The sequence below is a fragment of the Megascapheus bottae genome, chromosome 13 (genome assembly GCF_031878675.1).
Source record: "Megascapheus bottae isolate mThoBot1 chromosome 13, mThoBot2.hap1, whole genome shotgun sequence".
Classification (NCBI taxonomy): domain Eukaryota; kingdom Metazoa; phylum Chordata; class Mammalia; order Rodentia; family Geomyidae; genus Megascapheus; species Megascapheus bottae.
The window spans coordinates 58,339,111-58,353,878 of NC_143521.1; the positions used below are offsets into that span (position 1 = coordinate 58,339,111).

Consider the following 14,768-nt stretch of genomic DNA (forward strand, 5'->3'; position numbering starts at 1 on the left):
CATCAGTGGCGTAGGGAGGGTCCTTCCCCACGCTCGGCCACCACAGGCCTGCGGCTAAATGAAGATAGCACCAGACCCTCCGTGCTCGGCGCCTGCACTCAAGTCTAGAACGCACTCCTCCCACACAGGAGGCTCGGTGACCACCACAGCCTACCAACAAGACTGCCCGCCTGTGGATGCTGCAAGCTCCGCCTGTGACTGAGCCCAGATAGGGAAAGGGAGGAAGGACCACAGCCTGGCCGGGGCAGCCAGCGCCATCCTGCCCCGATCTCCACTCCTACCACCCACGTGATGAGCTGCGCACAAAGCCACGCAGACAGGCTGAGTTCCAGCCCCGTGGAACGTCACGCTCCTCTCTGGAGCGTCAGCAAGAAAACCTTCCTATAAGTACCTGCTACGCTTTTGGAATGAAACTGTGATGAGATCGAACCTGCAGGCCTGCGCAACAAGAAATGCCAGAGTGTCGGCGTACTTCAAAACTCAGACCCGCGTGCCCGCGCTGGGGCTGGATACCACCCAAGAGCTGGCCGGGCCGGGCTCATGTTCCCAGCCTGTGCTACTGGGCATCCATGAGCACCTCGGGAGTTTTGTGCACCATCTGAGATGAACAAAACAGGGAGAGAGGCCTTCAGGCCTCACTGCAATGTGGTCCCATTCCAGAATGTTCTTCTTCCTGTTTTGTTCTCTTGAATGGATGGATGGATGGATGCATGGGCAGATGGACAGACAAAAGGATGGATGGATGATAGATAATAAGAATGGATGGATATGACTTATACCCAGAATGCTCCTTAAAAGCCATGCATTGAGGGTTCAGTGCCAGCCTGTGGCATCACTGGGAGGTGGGCTCTTAGGAGCGGAGCCTGGTGTGGGGACGTTAGATGACTTGGTGTGCAGGAAGCCGGCCACTCTCTTTCTCTTCCCGCCACCATGAGATGAGCAGCTTCTATCACTCGCTATCCCACCATGACAGTGTGTCTGCCTCACACCCCCAGCCTGAGCCTCTGCTGGGTGCCAAAGGCGCCAGTGGTGTGAGCCAGTGGTGTGAGCGGGGAAATCATCAACAAAGGCTGAGTGGCCTCTAATGAGCTCTTTACACAGTGTGTTTCTGAGGTTCCTGGGAAGTCACCTACTTCAGAGGACTGTGTGAAAATTCAGTCACACATCCTTCCCAAATAAACGTTATGCTTGTGGTATTTTGTTTGCTTTTAACTTGAACCCTCCTCTCCAGAAACACAGTTTGTGCACATTTTTTAAGGAAACCCAACCACATTCTGTTTCTGGGAATACTGGCTCTTGTCTTCTGGGTGACCTCTAAGGATGACTCATGCTTGCAGCTTTTGTGTATGTACACAGACACAGACAGACAGACAGACACACACACACACACACTGAAATCACTCCCTTCACGAAATGTAACTGACCACACACTGAGAATCGGCCAAGGCCACATCAGACACGAATTCACAGTTGCACAATGATACTAAACCAGAAAGAGAGAAGGAATAAGGTTGACGCACGTGCTCTGTAAGGAGCTGGGACAACTACCAGACACAAAGGGGTGTGGATGGGGAGGGTGGAGAGGGCTCAGAGTGAGAGGGAAAAATGGGGAGGAAGGGTAGAGGTAGAGAGGAAGTCAGCCGTGGGGGGTGCAGCTGTGGAGAGCAGTGGGAGGAAAGTGAGGATGGCTCTGGTGGAGAGGGGAGGGAGGGACTGGTTGACAAAGGGAACCAATGACACGCTGCAGTAGAAAATGTGCTATTGCCTGACCTATGTAAAGGTAACCCCGCTGTATAAAGCTTAAAAACAACAATGCAATAATTTGGGGAAGAAAAAAAAAGGGACACTGAAGAAGAGAAATGAACAAAATTTAAAAAAAAAATGAACCCATGGAAAACAACCACGCTACAGAAAGAGAAGGGGGAAAAAAGTCAACAGAGCCCGAATCTGTTTTGGAAAAAACTAATAAAATAAATCTGCAAGACTGACTTAGAGAAAAGAGGGGCCAGGGTACCTCAATTTCTCACCACCACAGCAAAAGACCCAAGACCACGATTCTAGTCCCGACAATGCCAGAGAAGCAAGAAGTAAGAATTCTTTCAAAGCCTTCTAGGTGACTAAGATGCAAAAAAAAAAAAAAAAAAAAAAAAAAAAAAACCCAAAACCAAAAACAACAACAACAAAAAACAAAAAACCCTCACCACTGAGGTGCACGAAGTACAGAGGACCTAGAAGGAGAGGAGATCTGAGATGCTGGGGAGGGGTGCCATGCCAGAAGGCCAGAGGCAGCCCCACAAAACTGTCACCACCACGCATGCCTTGCTGACGACAGCCAAGGAAGCCAGGGAGGAAGGCCGACTCAGACGACAGCAGGGCCAGGTGAGAGGCAGCGTTCGTTCACACAGCACCCTTCCCGGGGTACCCGGCAGGCAGTGCCGCCAGCACCCGCGCCGTGGCCTTGCGGCGTCTGTGGCAGCCACACTGAAGAAGCTAAGACACAGCACAAGGCAGAGATCCTACACAGGCAAGACCCAAGGCAAGACTGCAGAGCTCAGACAGCTCAGAGAGCCAAAGCAGTGCCTGCCAGGCCAAACCAAAACCTAACCAAGCCAAGCTGCTTCCAGAGCTGGCCACGGTCCACGGCACACAGCAGCTCCAGGCTCCCAGCAAGCCCTCGGACCCCCGGTCATGGAAAACTCCCAGTCCAGCGCAGAGAACACTGGGGAGGAAGGATGCAGGAGGCAAAGTATGCCACAGAGATGAACTGACCAGCGGCCACAGGGGGACACAACTTCCTGCCTCCTCTGTTGCTCTTTTATGTCATGCACAGAAGTCAACGCTCAGACCAATGCAACAGAATCGAACGTGGGAGACAGCTGAGCACAGAGACAGTCGAGGATGCGACAGAGAGCTGACCAACAAGGTGGGTGACAGGGAGCAGACACAGAACGTCATCGAGGATGGGAAATACAAAGACAAGAAAGAAAGAGTTCAGGTTAGTGCATTCGGCCCGTGCTAGAAGCAGCCCAATCTAGGTAGACTGAGGGCAGGGCGTATGGCTTGGCATGGTGTCCACAGGTGTCGAGGCCTGTAAGATGCTCACAGAGCAAAGCCTACCTTCAGCCACTGCTCGGCCTGCTCCTTGCTCTGGACAGCGAGCACCAGGGGGTCGGTGCCTTGCTGGGTGATCTTCAGCTCGTGCTTCTTCTTCTTGCTGTCTTTCGGGATGTAGGCGATGCTGCAGCCCTGCAGAGGCAGCTCCATCTGGGGCTGTTGGTCCTTGGAGCTCTTGTAGCACTGGGCAACAGAACAAGCCAATGCATCTGGTCAGGGCACTGGCACGGAGGCATCCCCAAAGCCGGGCAGGACAGCTGTCATCCTGGCTACTCCTGAGGCCGAAAGCTGGGGGACCTGGGCAGCGACGTCTGGGAGACCTCCCATCTCCAATTCACCGGCAAAAAGCTAGAAGTGCAAGTGTAGCTTACGTGGCAGAGCCCCACCCAACTTTGAGCAAAAATGTAAAGAGACACTGCCCAGGCCTTGAGTTCAAGTCCCAGTCCTGGCACAAAAACAAAATACAACAAAAACCTGGCATCATGAAAATGGTGACAGTCAGGCTTGGCCATGGAACTGCTCAGAGAGGGGTCTGCACGCTAGTAGCTAGCACACACACGCGCACGCGTGCACATACACAGTGCAGGCCCAGGCGGGACGCAGCCCAGGGCAGCTGACTCTAAACAAGATGCCCTGACCTAACGGCTGGGACGCGGCTCAATGGTAGAATGCTCGCCTCACTCACACACCAGGCCCTGCCTGCCATCTCCAGTACCACAAACAACAACAACAACAAAAAACAAGAAAAATGACAAGACAAACTATGGGTGGGGGCGGCGGAGGGCCACAGTTCATATAAACAGGCACCCACGGGCTCTGGCTGGCAGCCCATCCCAGCCTGCAGCCACCCTGTGAGAGCCACATCGCCCAGCAGCCACCCACGGGCGTCCTTCTCCCTGCCGCGGGCTCAGCCCCTGGCTGACCACACTCTGGAGTGGGCCCGGCTCAGCGCGGGTGTGAATGGGAAATGTCCCCCAAACGTGTACAAAGCCTGAGCCTGCTGGCAGCGCTGTTCTGAGATGCCCTGCACCCCCGCCAGAGAAAGGAGGTCACTGGGGGTCACGCTCGTCCACCCCACCCCGATGGTGGACACACGCCTCTGAGGCCGCACACACAACCTCCTCCCACTCAACGTCTTTCTTTGCTTTGTGCCGAGCGGGGGTCTTGAACTCAGGCGTGGTCCCTAAGCTCTTTTGCTCAAGGCTAGCATTCTAGCTCTGGAGCCAGGGGCTCTCCAGACCCTGGGCAGACAGGAAAGGTTGAGAGGGGCACACAGGCAGGAATGAGGGGAGACCACTTTCTCTGTCTCTGTGTACGGCTTTCTGTTCAGCCTGAAAAGCATTTGGTTTCCCAGCGTGGGTTCATTTTATGTTAACAGGGCTTGTCTGAGCAGCTTAATCAAGGGCCCTTCCTGAATGAGAAGAAGCTTCCTGAAAATGATTTTGATCTTGCACTTAATGGAAGATAAGGCCCCACCCCCACTTTCCCTTTCATTTTCTTTCCACTGTTTAGAAGCTATCATCATTCTGATGGGGAAAGGTTGAAGGCCAGAGGGGAGGGGAAGGAGGAGAAGTAGAGGGCTGGGGAGAAGGGGAAAAGGAGAAGGAGGAGGAGAAAGAGGAGGAGGAGAAGGAGGAGGAGGAGGAAGGGGAGGAGGAGAAAGAGGAGGTGGAGAAAGAGGAGGAGAAAGAGGAGGAGAAAGAGGAGGAGGAGAAAGAGGAGGAGGAGGAGGAGGAATAGAGGGGTGGGAGAAGGGGAGAAGGAGGAGGGGCAGTAGAGGGGTGGGGAGAAGGTTCCAGATCTGGCCCCAGCGTGCTGGCCTCCCCCAAGGCCCAGGGCTGGCAGGGTGCATGTGTCAAGATGTCCGCCTTCCAGCCACATCTGCAGCCATGACATCAGACCATAAATGAGGGCCGTGTCCACAGAGTTCTTCAGACTCTGAAATCCCCAAGAGCACCGTTTCTGGCATAGTCTAAATGTGGGAGAAATTCAGGCCACACATGTGGAAAAGCAAGGCACCACACTGTTTGAAAAGACAATGGCAATCATACAATGGCCCTGTAAGGCTAGGAAATGATGACTCCCACAATTCAAGAAACTTGGTTTTAATTTAACCCCAAAACAAACAAACAATCATCTGTTCCACTCAAATATGATCGGTGAAAACACAAATGCTGGTTTTGCTTTATGACACACTTCTGAGCAGTTACCAGGTCAACTAGAAAGAAAGGCAGAAGGCAAACATGGGGAAGAGCCAGTGGTCATACATCATGGCTCAAAATCAGACAGAACCATGCGGCTCTCTGGTTTGTTTGTTTGTTTGTTTTGGGGGGGGGCGTCAGTCGTGGTGTTTGGACTCAGGGCCTGGGTGCTGTCCCCGAGCTCTTCAGCTCAAGGCTACAGCCCTACCCCTTGAGCCACAGCCCCACTTCCCATTTGCTAGTGATTAATTGGAGATAAGAGTCTCCTAGACTTTAGTGCCGGGCTGGCTTTGAACCTTGATCCGCAGATCTCAGCCTCCTGAGTAGCTAGGATGACAGGGGTGGGCCACCGTGCCCAGCTCACCATGAGACCCTGATCTCCAATTAACCAGCAAAAAGCCAGAAGCAGAGCTGTGGGCAAAGTGGAAGAGCACTAGACTTGAGTGGAAAAGTTAAAGAATAGCACCCAGGTTCTGCATTTATGCTCCAGGGCTGGCCCCCATGCACGCACACGCACACGCACACACCCTCATAACTGATGTTCAGGCTAGGAGAGGGGAGAGAGGATGGAGGACCCAGGACCGCCTCAGCTCTCAGAGCCTTCTGGGAATAACCCCTGGTCCACTGCAGGGCAACCAGCGCCCACCCTGCCTTCCGGTTACTTCCCTCCAGCTTCCCATTCTGCCTCTGGTGTTAACTTTTTTTTTTAAACAGGACTTGGCCTTAGGCATTCCAAAAGCCCCCCTTCCACTCAGCCACACTGCAAGGAATCTACTGACTCACGACAAATGACAGAGCCCATCCTGCAGCGCCTGGAGTCACAGCACTCCTGCATCTGCACGGACTCAACCGCAGCCCAGCAGGCCTCCCCTGCACTGGGGCGCACCCAGCCAGGGTTTGGCCAGGCTCAGTCCAGATCAGCCTGTTCACCATGCTGGGCTGGCTCCAGCCCCCACTGAGCCCCCCGGCACTCCCGGGCTGGCTCCAGCACCCACTGAGCCCCCGGCACTCCCGGGCTGGCTCCAGCACCCACTGCGCCCCCCGGCACTCCCGGGCTGGCTCCAGCCCCCACTGAGCCCCCCGGCACTCCCGGGCTGGCTCCAGCACCCACTGAGCCCCCGGCACTCCCGGGCTGGCTCCAGCCCCCACTGCGCCCCCGGCACGCCTGGCTGGCTCCGCTGCGCCCCGGCACGGCTCTCACCAGCAGCTTGGAATCCTTGACCACGCACAGCAGCTTCGTCCACTGGCCGAACCGTTTCTTGCGCAGCAGGAAGGCGCAGATCCTGGCGTCCTTCACCAGATCCATGGAGGCCTCCTCCGAGGGCCACTGGTGCCGCGTCCTCTTCCCCTTCCCGTCCTCCTCCTCCTCGTCGTAGGACTCATAGGAGCTGCTCATGGCATCCGAGTCATAATCTGCCAGATGGGCAAGCACAGGCCAGATCAGCGCCCGCTCCGATCACCAGGGAGTCCAGAGAGCACGGCTGCCGTCCTCCAGTGAAAATCACTCGGACACTTCCGGAAGCGACTAAAACCATCCCTGAGCTGGGTGCCATGACTCAGCTCAGCTATTGGGAAGGCTGAGTTTGGGAGGACCAAAGTTCGAGGCCTAGCCCTGGCAGGAAAGTTCACACAACCCTATTTGCCCAGCGGGGAGCCGGATGCAGCAGTGCACGCCTGTAATCCCAGCAGCCACAGAAGACAGATGGCGGCTCAGTCTCATGCCCTGGTGGGAAGGGAGTCTTTGTCCTAAACGTAACCAGTAAAAATCTAAGGCTAGAGGCCTGGACCAACAGCAGAGGGCCAAGGTGCCAACCTAGCCTGCAAGACGCAAGTTAAAAGCCCGCACTACCAAAAGGAAGACTCCAAAACCATCACCACAGCCCGGCGCCCCCGCTGTCCTCAGACCCACTGCACCCCGGCTCCAGGGCCCCGTGCTGCCTGCTCACCACCCCGGAAGGCACTGCCTCCCGCACACCCAGGGCCCCACTCACTGGCTGTGATGTACTCAGGCGCCTTCCCGGGACTCAGGGGTACGGCTTCCTCATAGTAACCCTCAGGGAGAGAGGCCGTGGGCAAGGGCGGAGGCCCGCTGTCCGGAGGCTGAAGAGAGGAAGTCTTGGGCATTATCTGGAGAAGGGGGGACTTCATCCCTGCTCCTATGACAGGGCCAGCGCTCTCCTGGACAAAGCCCTCCCGCCCGCCCCCAGGCTGCAGGGCTGGCTTTCATCTGCAGTTAGAAACTTCCATGAGATTCTTCATCTCCACCTAACCAACAAAAAGCCAAAGCAGAGGTGTGGCCCAGGTGGCAGAGCACCAGGCTTGAGCAGAAGAGGCACCTGCGAGGATGCACAGCCATGTTCTGGCCCGAGCAGGGGCCAGCTGGGTTCCAAGGGGAAGGAGGGGAGGAGCTCTGCCCTCCAGGTCGCAGGAAACCTGGGCTTTGCCTTCTGCAAGGTGCGTCTGCACACTCTTCTCATGGCAAGCGGGGCTCAGGGGGGCCCTAAGGCCACACTGTGGGGACAACTGGGGTGACACTGTGCCCTGCCCTGCCTGGGCGTCCACTTCCTGCTGGTAAACTTACCGGTAATTAGCAAGAACAGTAAGTGGAACCTTCTGGCAAAGAAACAACTCTGGGGCTGTTCTTTAAAAGCTTGTTGCAACGTAGCATTACAATACTCCACCAGAACAGAAAACGTGGCACGCACATTGAAATATAAAAACATCAAGCCGGCACAGTGGCTCACGCCTATAATCCTACCTACGCAGGAGGCTGAGAGCTGAGGATCGAGGTTCAAAGCCAGCCCTGGCACTAAAGAACATGAGACTCTTATCTCCAATGAACCACTAGAAAACTGGAAGTGGCACTGTGGCTCCAGGGGTAGCCTTGAGCTGAAGAGCTCAGGGCCAGCGCTCAGGCCCAGAGTTCAAGCCCCATCACACACACACACACACACACACACACACACACACACACACACACACACACACATCAAATAGAGCCACCACTCCTAAACTATGCACACTCTGCTCTTGAAAAACAATGAACCCTGAGGGCAGATGACCCATCCTTGGGGACATCAGAGGTGACTCTGGAGAGCCCTGGGGCTCCCCTGGCCTGGCCCTCCCTGCCCCATCAACCTCTGAATCAGAGCTCATGTCAGAGTTCCAAGGACCCATGGCTCAGGAGGTCTCCCAACACCACATCCGAGCTAGGCTGCACCTCACCTCCCCACCACTGCCGCCCTGGAGAGAGAGGCCTTTGGTCACTGGGACAGGCCGAGCCTGTGAGCCGTGAGCCGGCCAGGCCTCCAGGGCCTGCACGGGGAAGGGAAACCCGCACTCACCAGCCAGGGATGGGGGATTTCCGGCAGAGGCAGCTGAGGGGGTGCAGGCAGGCCACCGCTCTCCTGCCTCTGGGCATGGTCCTTCACTTCAAAGCCTGTAAGGTGAGGAGAGCACAGTGCTGGTGAGGGGAGCCACATGCTGGCTGCCCATCTCCCCCGGGGGGGACTCTGCGGGGGCGCCTTCTCCAACGTTCCACAGCAATCTGCAAGCCGGGATTGCTATTCTCAAATGCACACTAGAGGGACAGCACAGGGAGAGAGGGGAGGGGAGAAAAGGGGCAGCCACGAGGAGGACAGCAAGGACAGGCAAGGGGAGGGAAACAGAGATGGAAGTGACACGGGAGTGATCAGTGATCAGAGGCCACACTGGGCCAGAAGCCTGACAGGCAATGAGAGGTGTGCCATGTCCTCTGCCAACCCCGACCCCAAACCATGGCACCCAGTCGGCCACAGTGCAATCTGCCACCATCCATCACCCTCACTAGAAGGCAGATAACCTGCATGCTCTGTGCCCTGTGTCCTCTGCCTCCTGAACCTGGCCTGGGGTCCCCCTCAGTTCTCTCCCAACACCAGTACACAGAAACAGTGCCCGCAGGCCTCGGGGAGCCCCTCCAGCACGCCTGAGGCTGCTGCAGAACACCGGCCCGGAGGGCATCTGGGCAGTGACGGGAAAGGTGAGGTGGGCCAGCGCTGTTGTGCAGAGGGTGTGGAGATGCACAGCCAGCGCTTCCTAGCTGGGTTTCAGGGGCCGACAAAGTTGGCCCAGGGAAGAGCTCCACACACGAGCCTCTGAGCTGTTTCTTCAAACAGAAAATGGGCTGGGTCTCCGGCCCCTCCAGCTGGCACCAGGGTGCTCTAGGGGAACCAGCAATTCTATTCACTCCTAGAAGACAGCCGCACCCACTGCGCAAACACAGGCTCTCAAAGAAGACGTGCCAAGTAAACACTCCAGTGAGCATCAACGAACACACGAAAAACCTTAGCAAGCAGGTGGAATGAAAGGTGGTCGGGAGACAGAAGGGGCCGCGAGGAGGAAGCCTGGCTGTGCAGGAACCCCACGTCTGGAAGACTGAACCAGGCTGGAGGACTGTACCCGAGCACCACCTCTGGAGGACTGTACCCGAGCACCACCTCTGGAGGACTGTACCTGAGCACCACCTCTGGAGGACTGTACCTGAGCACCACCTCTGGAGGACTGTACCTGAGCTCACCTCTGGAGGACTGTACTTGAGCACCACCTCTGGAGGACTGTACCGGAGCTCGCCTCTGGAGGACTGTACCCAAGCACCACCTCTGGAGGACTGTACCCGAGCTCACCTCTGGAGGACTGTACCCGAGCACCTCCTCTGGAGGACTGTACCCGAGCACCTCCTCTGGAAGACTGTACCCGAGCACCACCTCTGGAGGACTGTATCCGAGCACCACCTCTGGAGGACTGTACCCGAGCACCTCCTCTGGAGAACTGTACCCGAGCACCACCTCTGGAGGACTGTACCCGAGCACCTCCTCTGGAGAACTGTACCCGAGCACCTCCTCTGGAGGACTGTACCCGAGCACCTCCTCTGGAGGACTGTACCTAAGCACCACCTCTGGAGGACTGTACCCGAGCACCTCCTCTGGAGAACTGTACCCGAGCACCACCTCTGGAGGACTGTACCCGAGCACCTCCTCTGGAGAACTGTACCCGAGCACCTCCTCTGGAGGACTGTACCCGAGCACCTCCTCTGGAGAACTGTACCCGAGCACCTCCTCTGGAGGACTGTACCCAAGCACCACCTCTGGAGGACTGTACCTGAGCTCACCTCTGGAGGACTGTACTTGAGCACCACCTCTGGAGGACTGTACCGGAGCTCGCCTCTGGAGGACTGTACCCAAGCACCACCTCTGGAGGACTGTACCCGAGCTCACCTCTGGAGGACTGTACCCGAGCACCTCCTCTGGAGGACTGTACCCGAGCACCTCCTCTGGAAGACTGTACCCGAGCACCACCTCTGGAGGACTGTATCCGAGCATCACCTCTGGAGGACTGTACCCGAGCACCTCCTCTGGAGAACTGTACCCGAGCACCACCTCTGGAGGACTGTACCCGAGCACCTCCTCTGGAGAACTGTACCCGAGCACCTCCTCTGGAGGACTGTACCCGAGCACCTCCTCTGGAGGACTGTACCTGAGCAGCATCTCTGCAGGACTGTACCTGAGCTCACCTCTGGAGAACTGTACCTAAGCACCACCTCTGGAGGACTGTACCCGAGCAGCACCTCTGGAGGACTGTACCCGAGCTCACCTCTGGAGGACTGTACCCGAGCACCTCCTCTGGAGGACTGTACCCGAGCACCACCTCTGGAGGACTGTATCCGAGCACCACCTCTGGAGGACTGTACCCGAGCACCTCCTCTGGAGGACTGTACCCGAGCACCACCTCTGGAGGACTGTACCCGAGCACCTCCTCTGGAGAACTGTACCCGAGCACCTCCTCTGGAGGACTGTACCCGAGCACCTCCTCTGGAGGACTGTACCTGAGCAGCATCTCTGCAGGACTGTACCTGAGCTCACCTCTGGAGAACTGTACCTAAGCACCACCTCTGGAGGACTGTACCTGAGCACCACCTCTGGAGGACTGTACCCGAGCTCACCTCTGGAGGACTGTACCCGAGCACCTCCTCTGGAGGACTGTACCCGAGCACCACCTCTGGAGGACTGTATCCGAGCACCACCTCTGGAGGACTGTACCCGAGCACCTCCTCTGGAGAACTGTACCCGAGCACCACCTCTGGAGGACTGTACCCGAGCACCTCCTCTGGAGAACTGTACCCGAGCACCTCCTCTGGAGGACTGTACCCGAGCACCTCCTCTGGAGGACTGTACCTGAGCAGCATCTCTGCAGGACTGTACCTGAGCTCACCTCTGGAGAACTGTACCTAAGCACCACCTCTGGAGGACTGTCCCCGAGCACCTCCTCTGGAGGACTGTACCCGAGCACCTCCTCTGGAGAACTGTACCTAAGCACCACCTCTGGAGGACTGTACCTGAGGACCACCTCTGGAGAACTATGCTTCAGCACCACCTCTGGAGAACTGTACCTAAGCACCACCTCTGGAGCACTGTACCCGAGCAGCATCTCTGCAGGACTGTACCCGAGCACCTCCTCTGGAGAACTGTACCTAAGCACCACCTCTGGAGGACTGTACCCGAGCACCACCTCTTGAGAACTGTACCTGAGCACCACTTCTGGAGGACTGTACCTGAGCACCACCTCTGGAGAACTGTACCTGAGCACCACCTCTGGAGGACTGTACCTGAGCACCACCTCTGGAGAACTGTACCTCAGCACCACCTCTGGAGGACTGTACCCGAGCACCACCTCTAGAGGACTGTACCCGAGCACCACCTCTGGAGGACTGTACCCGAGCTCATCTCTGGAGGACTGAACCCGAGCACCACCTCTGGAGGACTGAACCCGAGCACCGCCTCTGGAGGACTGTACCCGAGCACCGCCTCTGGAGGACTGTACCCGAGCACCACCTCTGGAGGACTGTACCCGATCACCACCTCTGGAGGACTGTACCTGAGCTCACCTCTGGAGGACTGTACCTAAGCACCACCTCTGGAGGACTGTACCCGAGCACCACCTCTGGAGGACTGAACCTGAGCTCACCTCTGGAGGACTGAACCTGAGCACCACCTCTGGAGGACTGTACCTGAGCTCACCTCTGGAAGACTGTACCCGAGCACCACCGCTGGAGAACTGTACCTAAGCACCACCTCTGGAGGACTGTACCTGAGCACCACCTCTGGAGGACTGAACCTGAGCTCACCTCTGGAGGACTGAACCTGAGCACCACCTCTGGAGGACTGTACCCGATCACCACCTCTGGAGGACTGTACTCGAGCACCATCTCTGGAGGACTGTACCTGCGCACCACCTCTGGAGGACTGTACCTGAGCACCACCTCTGGAGGACTGTACCTCAGCTCACCTCTGGAGGACTGAATCTGAGCTCACCTCTGGAGGACTGAACCTGAGCTCACCTCTGGAGGACTGAACCTGAGCACCACCTCTGGAGGACTGTACCTGAGCTCACCTCTGGAGGACTGTACCCGAGCACCACCTCTGGAGGACTGTACCCGATCACCACCTCTGGAGGACTGTACCCGAGCACCACCTCTGGAGGACTGAACCTGAGCACCACCTCTGAAGGACTGTACCCGAGCTCACCTCTGGAGGACTATACCCGATCTCATCTCTGGAGGACGGTACCCGAGCACCACCTCTGGAGGACTGTACCCGAGCTCATCTCTGGAGGACTGTACCCGAGCTCACCTCTGGAGGACTGTACCCGAGCTCATCTCTGGAGGACTGTACCCAAGCTCACCTCTGGAGGACTGAACCTGAGCACCACCTCTGGAGAACTGTACCTAAGCACCACCTCTGGAGGACTGTACCTGAGCACCACCTCTGGAGGACTGAACCTGAGCTCACCTCTGGAGGACTGAACCTGAGCACCACCTCTGGAGGACTGTACCCGATCACCACCTCTGGAGGACTGTACTCGAGCACCATCTCTGGAGGACTGTACCTGCGCACCACCTCTGGAGGACTGTACCTGAGCACCACCTCTGGAGGACTGTACCTCAGCTCACCTCTGGAGGACTGAATCTGAGCTCACCTCTGGAGGACTGAACCTGAGCTCACCTCTGGAGGACTGAACCTGAGCACCACCTCTGGAGGACTGTACCTGAGCTCACCTCTGGAGGACTGTACCCGAGCACCACCTCTGGAGGACTGTACCCGATCACCACCTCTGGAGGACTGTACCCGAGCACCACCTCTGGAGGACTGAACCTGAGCACCACCTCTGAAGGACTGTACCCGAGCTCATCACTGGAGGACTGTACCCGAGCTCCACGTCTGGAGGACTGTACCCGAGCTCATCTCTGGAGGACTGTACCTGAGCTCATCTCTGGAGGACTGTACCCGAGCACCACCTCTGGAGGACTGTACCTGAGCTCATCTCTGGAGGACTGTACCCGAGCACCACCTCTGGAGGACTGTACCCGAGCTCAACTCTGGAGGACTGTACCCGAGCTCACCTCTGGAGGACTATACCCGATCTCATCTCTGGAGGACGGTACCCGAGCACCACCTCTGGAGGACTGTACCCGAGCTCACCTCTGGAGGACTGTACCCGAGCTCATCTCTGGAGGACTGTACCCAAGCTCACCTCTGGAGGACTGTACCCGATCTCACCTCTGGAGGACTGTACCCGAGCTCACCTCTGGAGGACTGTACCCGATCTCACCTCTGGAGGACTGTACCCGATCTCACCTCTGGAGGACTGTACCCGAGCACCACCTCTGGAGGACTGTACCCGAGCACCTCCTCTGGAGAACTGTACCCGAGCACCACCTCTGGAGGACTGTACCCGAGCACCTCCTCTGGAGAACTGTACCCGAGCACCTCCTCTGGAGGACTGTACCCGAGCACCTCCTCTGGAGGACTGTACCTGAGCAGCATCTCTGCAGGACTGTACCTGAGCTCACCTCTGGAGAACTGTACCTAAGCACCACCTCTGGAGGACTGTCCCCGAGCACCTCCTCTGGAGGACTGTACCCGAGCACCTCCTCTGGAGAACTGTACCTAAGCACCACCTCTGGAGGACTGTACCTGAGGACCACCTCTGGAGAACTATGCTTCAGCACCACCTCTGGAGAACTGTACCTAAGCACCACCTCTGGAGCACTGTACCCGAGCAGCATCTCTGCAGGACTGTACCCGAGCACCTCCTCTGGAGAACTGTACCTAAGCACCACCTCTGGAGGACTGTACCCGAGCACCACCTCTTGAGAACTGTACCTGAGCACCACTTCTGGAGGACTGTACCTGAGCACCACCTCTGGAGAACTGTACCTGAGCACCACCTCTGGAGGACTGTACCTGAGCACCACCTCTGGAGAACTGTACCTCAGCACCACCTCTGGAGGACTGTACCCGAGCACCACCTCTAGAGGACTGTACCCGAGCACCACCTCTGGAGGACTGTACCCGAGCTCATCTCTGGAGGACTGAACCCGAGCACCACCTCTGGAGGACTGAACCCGAGCACCGCCTC

The 14,768-nt window shown here is 57.3% G+C and overlaps 1 protein-coding gene across 2 annotated transcripts in view; it reads right to left on the bottom strand.

Annotated features, from left to right (window-relative positions):
• The window catches only part of Afap1 (actin filament associated protein 1), a 70,715-nt gene that overhangs the window by 22,361 nt on the left and 33,586 nt on the right, over positions 1 to 14,768 (bottom strand). For both annotated transcript variants that reach the window (XM_090343872.1, XM_090343871.1), the window contains exons 3-6: positions 8,660 to 8,754; positions 7,307 to 7,415; positions 6,517 to 6,728; positions 3,118 to 3,297 (exon numbers count right to left, since the gene is read on the bottom strand). In XM_090343872.1, the coding sequence (XP_090199998.1) occupies positions 3,118 to 3,297; positions 6,517 to 6,728; positions 7,307 to 7,415; positions 8,660 to 8,754 (596 nt within the window). The remainder of the gene's footprint in view (positions 1 to 3,117; positions 3,298 to 6,516; positions 6,729 to 7,306; positions 7,416 to 8,659; positions 8,755 to 14,768) is intronic.